The sequence below is a fragment of the Trachypithecus francoisi genome, unplaced genomic scaffold (assembly GCF_009764315.1).
Source record: "Trachypithecus francoisi isolate TF-2019V2 unplaced genomic scaffold, Tfra_2.0 Lachesis_group1, whole genome shotgun sequence".
Lineage (NCBI taxonomy): Eukaryota > Metazoa > Chordata > Mammalia > Primates > Cercopithecidae > Trachypithecus > Trachypithecus francoisi.
The window spans coordinates 38,753,885-38,771,393 of record NW_022681454.1 but is presented as its reverse complement, the minus strand read 5'-3'; the positions used below and the strand labels follow the sequence as shown (position 1 = coordinate 38,771,393).

The 17,509-nt window shown below is 39.7% G+C and overlaps 1 protein-coding gene across 5 annotated transcripts in view; it reads left to right on the top strand.

The window, feature by feature from the left end:
- TMEM156 (transmembrane protein 156) overlaps positions 1-17,509 on the top strand; it is an 85,361-nt gene that overhangs the window by 41,615 nt on the left and 26,237 nt on the right. For 4 of the 5 annotated variants that reach the window (XR_004437901.1, XR_004437900.1, XM_033213997.1 and 1 more), the window contains exons 2-3: positions 8,891-9,160; positions 13,850-14,110. Coding sequence is in view for 3 of the 5 variants with exons in the window: in XM_033213997.1 (XP_033069888.1) it covers positions 8,891-9,160; positions 13,850-14,110 (531 nt within the window). In the remaining 2 variants the exon portion in view is untranslated. The remainder of the gene's footprint in view (positions 1-8,890; positions 9,161-13,849; positions 14,111-17,509) is intronic. The other variant, XM_033213998.1, reaches the window with a different exon arrangement.

Genomic DNA, 17,509 nt, shown 5'->3' with positions numbered 1-17,509 from the left:
TTCTTCCACTCTTTTTTCAAGATTTTTAGTTTCTTGCGCTGGGTACGTAATTCCTCCTTTAGCTCTGAGAAGTTGATGGACTGAAGCCTTCTTCTCTCATCTCGTCAAAGTCATTCTCTGACCAGCTTTGATCCGTTGCTGGCGATGGGCTGCGCTCCTTTGCAGGGGGAGATGCACTCTTATTTTTTGAATTTCCAGCTTTTCTGCCCTGCTTCTTCCCCATCTTTGTGGTTTTATCTGTCTCTTGGCTTTGATGATGGTGACGTACTGATGGGGTTTTGGTATAGGTGTCCTTCCTGTTTGCTAGTTTTCCGTCTGACAGTCAGAAGGACTGTCTGTTGGTCTGTTGGAGATTGCTTGAGGTCCACTCCAGACCCTGTTTGCCTGGGTATCAGCAGCAGAGGTTGCCGAAGATAGAATATTGCTGAACAGCGAGTGTACCTGTCTGATTCTTCCTTTGGAAGTTTCCTCTCAGGGGTGACTCCACCCTGTGAGGTGTGGGGTGTCAGACTGCCCCTAGTCGGGGATGTCTCCCAGCTAGGCTACTCAGGGGTCAGGGACCCACCTGAGCAGGCAGTCTGTCCATTCTCGGATCTCAACCCCTGCGTTGGGAGATCCACGGTTCTCCCCAAAGCTGTCAGACAGAGTCGTTGGCGTCTGCACCAGCCCCCGCTGCTTTCCCTATTGGACTTCAGCTGTGGGCTGTCCCCAGAGGTGGAGTCTACAGAGACAGGCAGGCTTCCTTGAGCTGCTGTGAGCTCCACCCAGTTCGAGCTTCCCAGCGGCTTTGTTTACCTACTTAAGCCTCAGCAATGGCGGGCGCCCCTCCCCCAGCCTGGCTGCTGCCTTGCGGACAGATCGCGGCAGACTGCTGAGTTAGCAGTGAGGGAGGCTCCGTGGGCGTGGGACCCTTCCGGCCAGGTGTGGGATATATTCTCCTGGTGTGCCTGTTTCCTTAAAGCGCAGTATTGGGGTGGGAGTTACCGATTTTCCAGGTGTTGTGTGTCTCAGTTCCCTGGCTAGGAAAACGGATTTCCTTCCCCCTTGCGCTTCCAGGTGAGGCGATGCCTCGCTGCTTCAGCTCTCGCTGGTCAGGCTGCAGCAGCTGACCAGCACCGATTGTCCGGCACTCCCTAGTGAGATGACCCCAGTACCTCAGTTGAAAATGCAGAAATCACCGGTCTTCTGTGTCGCTCCACTGGGAGTTGGAGACTGGAGCTGTTCCTATTCGGCCATCTTGCTCCGCCCCCAAGACTGATATTTAAAAGTCAGTTGTATTTCCATATACCACCAACAGACAGAAAACACATTTCCTGAAAGATACTATTGGCAACAGCAACAAAAAGCAAGGCACCTAGGAGGAAATCTAACTGATTATTAATCTAATAATATATAAGATCATAATGGAGAAAATTTAGAAACTTTATGGAAAGATATCAAAGAAACCAAAGAACTCTATATAAATAGAGAGAAAAGGCTGGGTGCGGTGGTTCACGCCTGTAATTTCAGCACTTTGGGAGGCTGAGGCAGACGGATCACGAGGTCAGGAGATCGAGACCATCCTGGCCAACATGGTGAAACCCCGTCTCTACTAAAAAATACCAAAAAAATTAGCTGGGTGTGGTGGCGTGCAGGGAGGCTAAGGCAGGAGAATCGTTTGAACTTGGGAGGCAGAGGTTGCAGTTATGCAGTTAGACAAGATCGCACCACTGCACTCCAGCCTGTTGACAGAGCAAGACTCCGTTTCAAAAACTAAAAATGATAAATAAATAAATAAAAAGAAAAGAAGAAATGAATGATAGGAGGGATTCAGTTTCATATATTTCTTCTCCAACTGATTCTAGAATCAAGTCAAAAATACAACTGGGTTCTTCACCGAACTTAACAAGCTGATTTTAAAATTTATTGAAATGAGCAAAGGGCCAAAAATTGCTAAGATACTTCTGAAGAAAAATAACAAAGCGAGGGGACTTTTTCCTCTCAGATATAAGAGCTTTTATAAAGGAAAAGTAGTTTGTCAGCATGATATCTTTGCAGAGATGGAAAAGTGGACTAATGGAACAAAATTGAGAACTCAGAAACATGCTTATATGTACCTGGAAGCTTTATATGACAGAAGTGTCATTACAGATAAGAAAAGATAGACTACTCAATTAATGCTAGTATAATTGGTTATACATAAAGAAAAAACAAATTGGGTTCCACACATCATACTGTATACAATTCCATGTTGTTATTTTTTTTTGAGACAGGGTCTTGCTCTGTCACCCAGTCTGGAGTGCAGTGGTATGATCATGGCTCACCACAGCCTCAACCTCCTAGGCTCAAGCAATCCTCCTACTTCAGCCTCTGTAGTAGTTGGGACTATAGGCATGCACTACCACGCCTGGCTAATTATTATTATCATTATTATTATTATTTTGTATTTTTTGTAGATATGGGGTTTTGCCATGTTGGCCAGACTGGTTTCAAGCTCCTGGATTCAAGTGATTCACCCACCTTGGCCTCCCAAAGGACTAGGATTACAGCCATGAGCCACTGTGCCCAGCCATTCCATATAGTAAGAAATGAAATATGAAAGGCAAAACTTTAAAAACAACTTTTAGAAGAAAATATAGGTAAAGATCTTTTTAACCTTGAGGAAGAAGGACTTCAGACACAAAGCTCAAATTATAAAGAAAGTGGTTGATAAATTCACTGCATTAAGAGCTCCCCTTAACTAAAAGATCATAAAGAAAACAAATAGATAAGGTACTGACTGTGAGAAGATATCCTGATAAAAAATTTAGATAATGTATTGAAATTTTAAGCAGAAAACATAAAGAACTTCTAAACATTAATTAAATAAAAAGACAACCTAACAAAAAATCAAAAATTAGAAAAAAATAGAGAAAATTTGGAAAATATACATTAAAACCATGATGAGATTCTATTTAACACTCACCAAATTGGAAAAACCTGAAAAGCATTGGTCAGAATATGTGTCAGAAAGAACTGCCAGGCAGTGGCTCACGCCTGTAATCCCAACACTTTTGGAGGTCAAGGTGGGCGGATAACTTGGAGTCAGGAGTTTGAGACACCAGCCTGGCCAATATGGTGAAACTTCATCTCTACTAAAAGTACAACAATTAGCCAGGCATGGCGGCAGATGCCTGTAATCCCAGCTACTCAGGAGGCCAAGGCAGGAGAATCGCTTGAACCTGGGAGGTGGAGGTTGCAGTGAGATGAGATTGTGCCACTGCACTCTAGCCTGGCAACAGAGTGAGAGTCTGACTCAAAAAAAAAAAAAAAAAAAAAAAAGAATTTTTATACACTGCAGGTGGAAATATAAATTGATACAAACCATTTTTGTATAATGATATGGCATTTTCTAGTAAAACTGAAGAAACACTAAATACCCAGTAATTAAACCCTTAGTGTACACCAAAGACATGTTCATCAATATTCAGAGTAGCATTATTTTAACATCAACATTACTGACACATAATTTACATACAGTAAAATGCTCCCATTTTAAGTGTATAGTTTGATGAGTTTTGACAAATATACATACCAGTGTACCTAGCACCACAATTAGGATATAACCCTTTCTTTCACTCCTAAAAGTTTCTTCTTGCTTGTATTAGTCTGTTTTCACACTGCTATAAAGATATTATCTGAGACTGGGTAATTTATAAAGGAAAGAAGTTTAATTGACTCCAGTTCTGCATGGCTGGGGAGGCCTCAGGAAATTTACAATCATGGTGAAAGCTGAAGAGGAAGAAGTCACCTCTTCACAAGGCAGCAGGAGACAGAAGGGAGAGCGAAGGGGGAAGAGGCTCTTATAAAACCATCAGATCTTGTGAGAACTCACTCATTATCCCAAGAATAGCCTGGAGGAAACTACCCCACAATCCAGTCATCTCCCACCAGGTCCCTCCCTCAGCATCTGGGGATTACAATTCAAGATGAGATTTAAGTGAGGACACAAAGCCAAATCATACATTACAAAGCTCCGTTACAGAAGAGCCCTTTTCCTACTGCCAATACAGTTTTCCATTTTCTTGAATTTCATATAAGTGGAATCATACAATATATAGCTACTTGGTTTTGGCTTCTTTATAATGCCTTTGAGATTCATCCATGTTGTTGCTTGTAGTTTGTTCCTTTTTGTTGCTGAGTGGTATCCCATTACATGAATATAGCAAGAGTTGTTTATATATTCACTAGTTTTTAGACATCTGAATTGTTTCCAGTCCTTGGCTATTATAAGTAGAAAAGCTGCTATAAAAATTCATGTAAAGGGCTTTGTGTGGACATATGTTTTTATTTCTCTTGTATAAATTTCTAGGAGTGGAATTTTTGGGTCATATGGTAAGTATATGTTTAACTCATAAGAAAATCTGTTTTCCAGAATGATTATACTCTTTTACATTTCTACCAGCAATGTATGAGAGTTTCAGTTCACAGCAACATTATTCATAAAGCAAAAAATGGAACAACACAAATGTTCACTGTCAGAAGAATGAATAAATAAATTATAGTATATTCATTCATAGGAATACCATATATAATTAACTACAGCTCTATGTATCAACATGACTAAAACATATTAAGCAAAGTAAAAGCAAATCACAGAATACATACAGTATATTCTATATATATGTATATATTTCTAAACTATGCTATAGTGTAGGGGTGAGAAGAGATGTGGTGCTTCAAATATATTGGTAATATTCTGTTTCTGAATCTGGGTGATAGGTACATGGGTATTAGTTATTATTATTTAACTTGCACAATACAATTTATATATGTGTGTATAATATATTTTTATAATAAAAGTTTTAAAAAAGGTAGTAGATATTTCTTTAATCTTATTGTTGCATTTTCTTTAAAAAGAGAAAATAATTGACTTGAGCATTTGTCCTATAGCACCATGTATTTTTCCAATTCTATGTTTAGTATTCTAAACAATTCTATGTTTAGTATTCTATGTACTTCCTCTGAGAGGCTGCAGTCTTAGTACTGGAGTAATTCTGGAATGCATTTCCATCTCTGAGAGTGAGCATTTAGATGTTGACTCTCAGCAGTATTAATGGCAGCGGTTAAATTCGTAAATCCTTGTTTATGGAGATGAGAATATAGTCCACCTGATAGCAAAAATGATTGAGTAGAATTTATTTATTTCTTAAAATTATACTGGGGAAGGATGTGTCTTCTATTTATTTCTTTTCCAATTGAATTATTTAAAGCTGAGGTTTAAAAATCGTCATGAAATTACCCCATAGCTGAATATAAAGGATCTGTCATCAATTCTAGAAAGCTCAGTTGGTCACTTATTGAATAAGAAGACCACAATATTGACAGTAAAAATTTCTCTATCTCTCTTCTAGGTCATATCATAGCAATATAAATTGAAGTTGAAAGTTTCATAAAATGAAAAGTGCCAGTGAGGAAAATGGAAAAATGGCAAGAAATCAGTTTTTCATGTATTTTAGTGATATTAGAAAAGATAAAGATTATAGAGTTCCATCAGATGGTGCATTTCCATATCCTTCCTGGGGCATTATTAGTGAAGGCAATTTTTTTATTATAGTTACAATCTGATTACAACTCTGATTATAAATATATTAAGATCCCAGCACTTTGGGAGCTGGAGGTGGGCGGATCACCTGAGGTCGGGAGTTCGAGACCAGCCTGACAAACATGAAGAAACCCCGTCTCCACTAAAAATACAAAATTAACCAGGCGTGGTGGTGCATGCCTGTAATCCTAGCTATTCAGGAGGGTGAGGCAGGAGAATTGCTTGAACCCAGGAGGCAGAGGTTGCAGTGAGCCGAGATCATGCCATTGCACTCCAGCCTGGGTAACAAGAGCAAAACTCCATCTTAAAATAAAATAAAATAAAATAAAATAAAATAAATATATTAAGACATAATGAAATTGTGTATTTGAGTAAATTTTGTATAGCTGGAAATTAAATGTGAATTATTACAGAAGCAATTTCAAATACAGAAGCCTAGTAAATGAGCCGTTAATTTATTAAATAATAACAAAAATCACCAGTAATTAAACACTTATGGAATTACTATCAAAATACAAATTATACACATTTGAAAAATGCTTTAATATCAATCATGAGCTTGATTTTTTTCAAGTTTGAAGCCAGGCATATGAGTAGGGGAAATTATTTTAAAAAATGAAGTAATTCTTTCATTGTGCTCTATATTATTTAGAAATACTAAAAATATATTTATTTTTTTATATGAGAAATAATCATATGGGGCAAAATATATTTTTAGTATTTCTAAATAATATAGAGCACATAAAGGTGAAGATGCTACATAAAGGTGGAATTAACCATGTCAGTTGTGTTTCTTTTCTTTTCTTTTTTTTTTTTTTAAGACGGAGTCTCACTCTGTCGCCCAGGCTGGAGTGCAGTGGCACGATCTTAGTTCATTGCAAGCTCGGCCTCCCAGGTTCACGCCTTTCTTCTGCCTCAGCCTGGCGAGTAGCTGGGACTACAGGCGCCCGCCACATCACCTGGCTAATTTTTTATGTGTGTATTTTTGGTGGAGAGGGGGTTTCACCGTGTTAGCCAGGATGGTCGCGATCTCCTAACCTTGTGATCAGCCCGCCTCGGCCTCCCAAAGTGGTCAGTTGTTTTCTTATGCTAACAAAGGACTATCAGACCCGGCAATTTCTGAAAGATAGGTTGCTTATTCCTTAGTTGATCGTTACTGCTAAATAGGAATTCCCAATGTTTACACAGTAAGCTTTGATTATTTTTATGAATTAAATAATAGATAATTCTGTCCTAAAGGTAAGATTAATTTAAAATGTTTACTTTGGAATATAGGTTTGCATCTTATTTATTTATTTATTTATTTGAGATAGAGTCTCACTCTGCCACCCAGGCTGGAGTGCAGTGGCATGATCTTGGCTCACTGCAACCTTCGCCTCCCAGGCTCAAGCAATTCTCCTGCCTCAGCCTCCTGAGTAGCTGGGACTATGGGTAGCCACCACCATGCCTGGCTAAGTTTTGTATTTTTAGTAGAGATGAGGTTTCACTATGTTGGCCAGGCTGGTCTTGAACTCCTGACCTCAAGTGATCCAACTGCCTCGGCCTCCCAAAGTGCTGGGATTACAGGCATGAGCCATGGCACCTGGTCTGGATTTGCATTTTAAATGACATATATTTGTACAAATTTCAAAAGTGTTTTCATATGTACTACACAATTTGGTGTTACTATAACCCCATGAGATTAGCAGGCTTATCTCTGTTTTGCTAGTAAGAAAACTAGACTCGTGGAGATTAAGTAAATTATCTAAGTATCTTGACTAATGACAGATATAGCACTGGAACCTTTTTTCTCCTTTTCAGACACAGTCTCCCTTTGTTGCCCAAGCTGAAATGCAGTACTGTGATCATGGCTCACTGCAGCCTCAACCTCCCAGGCTTAAGTGATCCTTCTACCTCAGCCTCCTGAGTAGTAAGGACTACAGGAGTACAACACGATGCTAATCTAATTTTTGTATTTTTTGTAGAGATGGGGTGGCCATGTTGCCCAGGCTGATCTCAAACTCCTGAGCTCAAGCAATCTGTCCACCTCTACCTCCAAAAGGACTGGGATTACAGGTGTGAGCCACCACATCCAGCCTAGAGTGTTTGTCTTTCGTTTCTGAACTCAGTATTATTTCTATTATACCGTAATTTCCGTATCTGATGTATGTCTTCAGACAAAAGTAAAAATTATGATGTCATCTTGTTAAATTTCATCTTTAGGGGTTGTGGTAGGCTGAATAATGGCCGTCTAAAAATATCAGGTGCTAATTCTGGAAACTTGTCAATGTTACCTTATAAGGAAAAAGGGTCTTTACAGGTGTGACTAAATTAAAGGTCTTGAGATGTGAAGATTATCCTGGATTAGCCTTGTCGGCCCTAAATCCAATCACGAATGTCTTTATACAAGAGAGGCAGAGGGCGATTTCACACAACAGAAAAGTAGAAAACAGAGACACAGAGGAGAAAGCAATATGACTATGGAGACAGAGATTAGAGTGATGTGGCCACAAGCCAAGGAATGCCAGCATTCACCAGAAGGACAAGGAACAGATTCTTCCCTAGAACCTCCAGAGGTAGTATAATCATGTAGACCTCTCAGTTTCTGACTGTGGAAACTGATGTTGGACTTCTGGCCTCCAAAACTGTGAGAGAATGGATTTCTCTTGTTTTAAATGACCAAGGTTGTGGTAATTTGTTACAACATCCCTAGGAAACGGATACAGAGATACTGTTCAAACTTTTCATACCCTGTTCAACTCCATGCAATTGACTTGAGTCTCTATTTTGGAACAGATGGATTCAGAAGAACCTAAGGCTTGTCCATAAAAAGTTCCCCAGAATAGAGAATGGTTAAAATGCTGAGATTCCAAGCACTTCTTTATAAAGACACCTGTTCTCTGAGAGTTAATAGGGAATGTTCACAAGTTTAAAAGAGAAATGTTGCTGGGCACCGTGGTTCCCTGTCTCTACAAATAATTTTTTAAAAATTGACTGGGCATGGTGGCATGCCCCTGCAGTCACAGTTACTCTGGAGGCTGAGTTGGGAGAATTGCCTCAGCCTGGGAGGCCAAGGCTTCAGTGAGCTATAATTACACCACTGCACTCTAGCCTGGGCGACAGAGCAAGATCCTGACTCAAAATAAATAAATAAAAATAATAAAATAGAAATATTTAAATGGAATAGTTATTGTTAATTCATGTTAAAAAAAAAAAAAGTCTTATCTCTGATAAGCTAAAATGTACTGAATCCACCTAAGAAAAACTGGGAGCATACTGTGTATTTATTTGAATGCCAAACACTCAAAACTTTAGAGTAAAGAAAGTGTTTTTCTTTTTTCTTTACAGAAAGAACATTGGAGCTATCATGTCTGGAAGTGTGTTTACAATCTAATTTTACCTATTCACTCTCCTCCTTAAATTTTTCTTTTGTGACTTTTCTGCAACCAGTAAGGGAAACTCAAATTATCATGAGAATCTTTCTAAATCCCTCCCATTTTCATAATTTCACCAGGACTTGCCAAGACATCACAGGTGAATTTAAAATGTGCTCCTTGTGTTTGGTTTGTGAGTCTAAAGGAAACATGGATTTTATTTCTCAGGAACAAACATCAAAAGGTAAACACAAAGTAAAGGTGATAATAAAATGGTATCAGGTATAAATTAATGTATTCTGTTAAAAACGTATTAATAATATATTCCTTTTTTTTTTTTTTTTTGAGATGGAGTCTCACTCTGTCACCCAGGCTAGAGTGCAGTGGTGCGATCTTGGCTCACTGCAACCTCTGCCTCCCGGGCTCAAGGGATTCTCCTGCCTCAGCCTCCCGAGTAGCTGGGACTACAGGCGCGTGCCACCACGCCTGGCTAAATTTTTAGTTTTAGTAGGGACAGGGTTTCACCATCTTGGCCAGGCTGGTCTCGAACTCCTGACCTTGTGATCCACCCACCTTGGCCTCCCAAAGTGCTGGGATTACAGGCATGAGCCACCGCACCTGGCCAATATATTCCATTTTTAAATCCAGTGGCATTGGAACATTGAATGATGTGGCTCTTGATGAGTGACTTGTTGGGCTTTGGGATGTTACTTGGTTTTGGTTTACTTTGACTTATTGAAAACAAATAATTCTTAAAATGCATCAAAATGCCACTGTAATTCACATACATATGATGGGTGGAGGATTATTTGGTATGTACTCTCTTCAAAAGTAGTAAATCTTTAAAAAACAATTTTAAGTAAAGCTGTAGTTTCTCATAGTAAAATCAAACTTTGATTTCTAAGGAATCTTTGGGCCCTTGCATTTGTACCTACTCTTGCTTAACATTTAGTCATTGTATGTGAAGTCTTTTTACTTCTCTGACTCTACAGTGTGCATCTTGAAGGCAGGGCCTTTGTCTTTGCTTACTACTAAATCTCAAGCTTTGTACACAATGCCTGACATAATACCTAGTAGTCACTCAGTAAATTTCTGTTGAATGAATGAATAAATAAAGAATAACTGCTTATTATCTGCAGTGCCTAACTGAACCTTGCAGTTATCATGAGACCCATCTATATTATTTAATTAAATCAAATAAAAATGGATCATTAAGAAATTAAATAATTCCTTTACAATCATAAAATATGCTGATGGCCTCAAGCCCAAACATCAAATTTATTACTTATATTTATTCAGTGAGAGAGGTTGCCTCCTGTATCACTAGAACTGGAATTTATGTTTTTGGCATTCTTTGAGAATGGGAACATTATTTCTTGGCATTTACCTTGTTTTTCTGTTGTTGTTTTCATGTACTTATTGGGCATTTATGTATCTCTTCTTTTAAAAATATTTTGTCATTATAGATTCAGAGGGTCCATGTGCAAGTTTGTTACATGAATATATTTTGTGTAATTGTAAGACTTGGGCTTCTAGTGTACCCATCACCAAAATAGTGACCATTGTACCCAATAGGTAATGTTTCAACCCTCACCCCGCTGCCCCTTGGCATTGACTTTGGATGACGTTCTTACTCAAGTAGTGCTGTAACTCCTCCAGGTTCTGGGCTGAATCCAACAGAGAGCAAATTGTGAAAATACCTCTATGATGACAGAGAATTAGGAAGTGTTTTAAGGGTTGGTAGCTCACAGATCTTACTTCTCTGCTTCCTTTAAAGGTGAAAACAACACATTGACACGTTGTCCCAGTTGCTGTGGCTCTGTAACAAAGTACCCCAAAAACTCAATGGTTTTAAACAGCAATAATTGTATTATTTATTTTCTTTTTTTGTGTGGGTCCTAGCTATCTCTATTACATTTTCTTTATCCACTCATCTATCAATGGACATTGATCTCTCTCTCTCTCTCTCTCCCCCCCTTCTCTCTCTAGATACCCATCTAGCTAGATTACATTTTCTTTACTCATCTATCAATGGACATTGATGTTGTTTCTATTCTTGGCTGTTGTGAATGATGCTGCAATGAACATGAGAATGCAGGTTGTGTCTTCAAGATGCTGATTTCAATTATTTTGACTATATACCAAGAAGTAGAATTGCTGGATCATATGGTGGTCCTGTTTTTAATTTTTTGAGGAACTCCCATACAGTTTTCCATAGTGGCTAGACCATTTTACCATCCCACCAACACTGTGCAAAAGCTTCAATTTCTCCACATTTTTTGCCAACACTTACCTTTCTTTTCTTTTCTTTTCTTTTTTTTTTTTTAAGATGGAGTTTCACTCTGTCATCAAAGCTGGAGTGGAATGGCACAACCTCAGCTCACTGCAACCTCTGCCTCCTGGTTTCAAGCAATTCTCCTGTCTCAGCCTCCTGAGTAGCGGGGATTACAGACACCTGCCACCATGCCCGGCTAATTTTTTAATTTTTTTTTTTGTATTTTTAGTAGAGGTGGGGTTTCACCATGTGTTGGCCAGGCTGGTCTCAAACTTCTGACCTCATGTGATCTGCCCGTCTTGGTCTCCCAAAGTGTTGGGATTACAGGTGTGAGCCACTGCACCCGGTCTTTTTTTTTTTTTCTTAATGATGGCCATCCTGACAGGTGTGAGGTGTTTTTGATTGTAGTTTTGACTCGCATTTTCCTAATGATTGGTAATATTGAGCACCTTTTCACATATATCAATAGGCCATATGTCTTTGTTGGAGAAATGTCTATGAAAGTCCTTCGCCCACTTAAAAATATTTGATATGTATTTTTTTTTGTACTTGAGTTATAGGAGTTCCTGATGTATTTTGGATATTAACCTTTTAGCAGATAAATGGTTTGAAAATATTTTATCTCATTCTGTAGGTTGCCTTTTCACTCTGTTGATTGTTTCCTTTATGTGGTCTTTCTACCTGGGCTAGTTTGGATGTCTCCACATCATGGTGGCCTTAAGGTTTTGGACTTACACATAGTGGTTCAAGGCTCCAGTATGAGTGTTCTGAAAAGCAAGATGGTAATTTCTTTGCCTTTTCTGACTTAGTCATGCAGTGTCACTTCCTCTGCACTTGATTGGTTATGAGCAAATCACAAACCCTCCCAGATTCAAGGGAAAATAAATTATTTATTTATGTATTTATTTTTTTGAGATGGAGTCTTGCTCTCTCACCAGGCTGGAGTGCAGTGTCATGATCTTGGCTCACTGCAGCCTCCCCCTCCCAGATTCAAGTGATTTTTCTGCTTCAGCCTCCCAAATAGCTGGGATTATAGGCACGTGCCACCACACCCAGCTAATTTTTTGTATTTTAGTAGAGACGGGGTTTCATCATGTTGGTCAGGATGATCTCAATCTCTTGACCTCGTGACCCACCTGCCTTGGCCTCCCAAAGTGCTGGGATTACAGGCCTGAGCCACCGAGCCTGGCTGGGAAAAGGAATTATAAGCAAATTACAAACGCTACCAGATTCAAGGGGAAAGGAATTAGATTCCTTAATGAGCAAATGGTGAAGTTTTAGGGTAACATGTGTGTTATGGATTGAATTGTGTCCTTTCAAATTCACGTGTTGAAGTCCTAACTCTCAGTACCTCAGAATATGACATTATTTGGAAATAGGGTCATTGTATATGTAGTTAAGATGAGGTCATTAGGATGGGCCCTAATCCAATATGACTGATGTTCTTACAAAAAAGGAGAAGTTTGGACACAGAGACGTGCACACAGGGAGAATGACATGTGAAGATGAAGGCAGAGAGCAGGATGATGCATCTCCAAGTCAATGAATGCCAAAGGTTATCAGCAAACCACCATTAGCTAGGAGAGGGGCCAGAACAGGCTCTCCCACACAGCCCTCAGAACAAATCAACCCTGCCAACACCTTGATCTCACACTTCCAGACTTTAGAACTGTGAGACAAACTTCTGTTCTTTTTTATTTTGTTTTGTTTTGTTTTTTTGAGACAGAGTCTTACTCTGTTACCCAGGCTGGAATGCAGTGGTGTGATCTTGACTCACTGCAACCTCCGCCTCCCAGGTTCAAGTGATTCTTCTGCCAAGTAGCTACACCTACAGGCATGCGCCACCATGCTTGGCTAATTTTTGTATTTTTAATAGAGATGGGATTTTGCCATGTTGGCCAGGCTAGTCTCGAACTCCTGACCTCAGGTGATCTGCCTGCCTTGGCCTCCTAAAGTGCTAGGATTACAGGCATGATCACCGTGTCTTGCCCAAACTTCTGTTCCTTAAGCCCTCCAGTTTATGGTACTTTGTTATAGCAGCCCTAGAAAACTAGTACAGTGTGGAATGGGAAATATTGTTGTGACCATATTGGTCACACAATACAGTCTGTCCCACAGGTCACCGGGGAAATGTGTGTATTTTCTTTGAGATGCTCCAATCCTATTCCAACACTACCACTACCTGGTTTCCATGATCTTAAAAAATATAATCACCTTATTAATTATTTTTAGGTTGGCTGCAGTGGCTCATGCCTGTAATCCCAGCACTTTGGGAGACTGAGGAGGGAGGATCCCTTGAGTCCAAAAGTTAGAGACCAGCCTGGACAACATAGCAAGACCCAATCTCTACAAAAAATAAAAAAAATTAGCTGAGCATAGTGGCACACACCTGTAGTCCCAGCTACTCAGGAGGCTAAGATGGGAGGATTGCTTGAGCCTGGGAGCGTGAGGCTGCAGTGAGCCATGATTACGCCACTGCATTCAAGCCTGAGCGACGGAGTGAGACCCTGTCTCAAAAATATGTATATATTTTTAGTGTAGCTAACTTCTTGTTTCTACTTTCTTATATAGAAAGGAAGAGATTTAGTTTTCAATTGTATGTGTTTTCTTACTATGTATTAATATTTTGCAAATAACATTTTCTTAATCACTTTCTAGTTCTTATCAGGAGAGGATCAATGGAAGTGAAAGCAAATGACTTTCATTCACCTTGTCAGCACTTTAACTTCACTGTAGCTCCTCTGGTTGACCACTTGGAGGAATATAACACTAACTGTCATCTAAAAAACCACACTGGAAGATCAGCAATCATGGAGGATGAGCCAAGCAAGGGGAAATCTATAAACCATACTTGTAGAATCATGGAATACCCGAACGATTGTATACATGTTTCTTTGCACCTAGAGATGGATGTAAAAAGTAAGTTTTTAAGGAAACTAAAGGGAAAAGGCGTTATCTGATATAGATATATAAAGTTAAGTAAGGGCTATCACATTAACTGAAAGCCAAATAGCTGAAGAATTTTACTGATGAAATAATATAGCCTGAAATAATGTTAGTCTAGTTATCTGTTTATTTTTCCTTCAAAGTGTGCCTTTCATGGGGCCTACCTGTAACCTGAGAAAGAAGAGACATTTATGTGTCACAATTTGAGGAGCACTAGAAAGACCTTCTGCCCCAGAAAATGCTTTTCTTGTTGTTGCAGTGGGGTGGTGGTGGTTGTTTGAGACAATGTCTCACTCTGTCGCCCAGGCTAGAGTGCAGTGGCACGATCACAGCTCACTGCAGCCTTGACTTCCCAGGCTCAGGTGATCCTCCCACCTCAGCCTCCTGAGTAGCTGGGACTACAGGTGTGCACCACCACACCTGGTTAATTTTTTGTATTTTTAGTATAGACGGGGTCTTGTCATGTTGCCCAGGCTGGTCTTGAACTCCTAGGCTTAAGCAATCCACCTGCCTTGGCCTACCAAAGTGCTGCGATTACAGTCATGAGCCACCACAGAATAACTTTGAAACATGCCTATTTTCTGTGCATGAAGTAATACCACCGTATTTGTGTACTAAAGGGAGGCATTTCTTTTAAAATATAAATATCAGCCGGGCGCAGTGGCTCACACCTGTAATCCCAGCAAGAGGCCGAGGTGGGAGGATCACGAGGTCAGGAGTTCAAGACCATCCTGGCTAACACAGTGAAACCCCATTGATACCAAAAATACAAAAAATTAGCTGGGCATGGTGGCATGTGCCTGTAGTCCCAGCTACTTGGGAGACTGAGGCAGGAGAATTGCTTAAACTCAGGAGGCAGAGGTTGCAGCGAGCCGGGATTGCGCCACGGTACTCCAGCCTGGTCAACAGAGTGAAAATGTATATATATATACATAATATGTTATATATATATATATAATATGTTATATATATATATATAACATGTTATATATATATAACATGTTATATATATATATAACATGTTATATATATATATAACATGTTATATATATATAATATGTTATATATATATATAAAAGCACATTGTGATATGCTATTAAAGTTTTGTTTTGAGTTGATTTAACATGTCCTGTCTTTGACCTGAGAACCAGGCCTGGATGAAATGGGAGTTTGATGTAATGCTGTGAAGATAGGATGAGGTATAGATTAGGCACCTAGAGGAAAAAATAGGAGATTAAAAGGCAAATCTTATGTACTTGCATATCTTAATTCTGTTTAAGGTTGGTTAACTGCCTAGTTACCCTATTCCAAAATACCACAATTATTCCTTTCTACTAAGCAGTATGCCCTACTTCACCCAAAAAATCTATTCCTGAAGAGCATCTTTTGATACATTCATTTAAGGGTGCCTGCTGTATGCTAGGCAGTGTGTCAGGTATTGGGATGCTGAAGTTAGATGACGTGAAACAATCTAAAAAAGGGCGACCCCTCACCTACACCAGCAAGTGCCTTCCAGTGCTACAGGTGCTATGGGAGAGTAATTTGCTGTCCTTTTTGATATTCCAGACATACGGAAGCCTTTCAGATTGCTTTAGAATGCTTTCTTAGAGCTTTAATTATTGTAAAGATAATGATTTTCAAAATATTACTTTCACTGTAAAGCAAACAGAAATATACAATGTGCACGCACTTTTAAGATAAATCGTGAGACTTCAAAGAAATTTCTCCTGTGACTAGGTTTTCCCACAGCCCTATAACCTCTGCAATTAGGGGTCATTTCAAGGTGAGTGCATGTGTGGGGGCTGGAGGATCTGAGTAGATCTGAACAGAAGGATCAGTGCCCTCTGACTGAGGAGTGAATGAGTTGGAAAATGAACTCTGGAAAGATTGCCTAGAGAAGGTGACTGTAGTGAAATCTGAAGGGTAGAGAAGTTTAGATTATAGACATCAAAAACATATTTTTTTCAATGTACATTTGTAAATCCATCTAACTGTATTTTACATTTTTTTCTAAAATAAAGAAAAAAATAAGCACTTCCATAATAATAATTTTAAGATTTTGTGTGTGTGTTCATGGAAAAAAATCCATAAATTCTGATAATAGTTAATTATAGTTAACAGCTTTTTGGTGTCCACAACTCAGAAAGATAGCAGTGGTGCACAAATATGTACTCTTGTATTCTGCAAAAAGCATATTCATTTTGCCATGTGTAGAAAGTTAAAGGTGGCTGGGCATGGTGGTGGCTCATGCCTGTAATCCTAGCACTTTTGGAGGCTGAGGCGGTTGTATTGCTTGAGCACAGGAGTTCGAGACCAGCCTGGACAACATAGTGAAACTCCGACTCTACGAAAAAGGATGAAAATAAGCTGGATGTGGTGCACACCTTTAGTCCCAGCTATTTCGGAGACTGAGGCAGGAGGATTGCTTGAGACAGGGAAGACAAGGCTGCAATGAGCTGTGATTAGGCCACTGCACTCCAGCCTGGGTAACAGAGCGAGACACTGTCTCAAAAAAAAAAAAAAAAAGAAAAGAAAAGAAAAGAAAAGGAAAAAAAAGAAAGTTAAAACTTTTTTCATAGTTTACTCTTCTGTGCAAAAACTAATTTGATCTCGCTTAAAAGCCTTCTCAGCTGGGCACGTTGGGTCATGCCTCTAATCCTAGCACTTTGGGAGGCCAAGGTGGGTGGGTCACCTGAGGTCGGGAGTTCGAGACCAGCCTGACAAACAGGAAGAAACCCCGTCTCCACTAAAAATACAAAATTAGCCAGGCGTGGTGGTGCATTCCTGTAATCCTAGCTATTCGGGAGGGTGGGGCAGGAAAATCCCTTGAACCTGGGAGGCGGAGGTTGAAGTGAGCTGAGGTCGCACCACTGCACTCCAGCCTAGGCAACAGAGTGAGACTCCGTCTAAAAAACAAAAAACAAAAAACAAAACAACAACAACAACAACAAACTTTGTATTTTTGTGGTAGTAAAAGGCTTCTCCATCAGGGGGTGAAACTAAATTTAATCCAGTCTGGTAAATTTACTCTAAGACAATAATTTAAACTGTTCCTTGATGTTCCCCCTAGATTTCCATCTGTTTCCCCTTGCTCCTTTCCAAGAAGGCTGCAGGGATGGGTGGGCAGCACAGGACTCTAGGAGATACACTCTTCTGAGATCATGCTGGTGGCTGCACTGGCTGGTCTGGTCTCCATCATGCGTCTTGTGCTACTGTAATATGAAGTTGGTTCTGTTTCCATAGCTTTATCAGTGCCCAATGACACCTTGGTCTTTGGACCCATCCTGACCATTGTTGGCACTGCCAATGTTCCCTGCCATTTAACTTCATGCTTTTATTTTCCTGTATGAGGAATGCAAGCCTGGCAGCTGA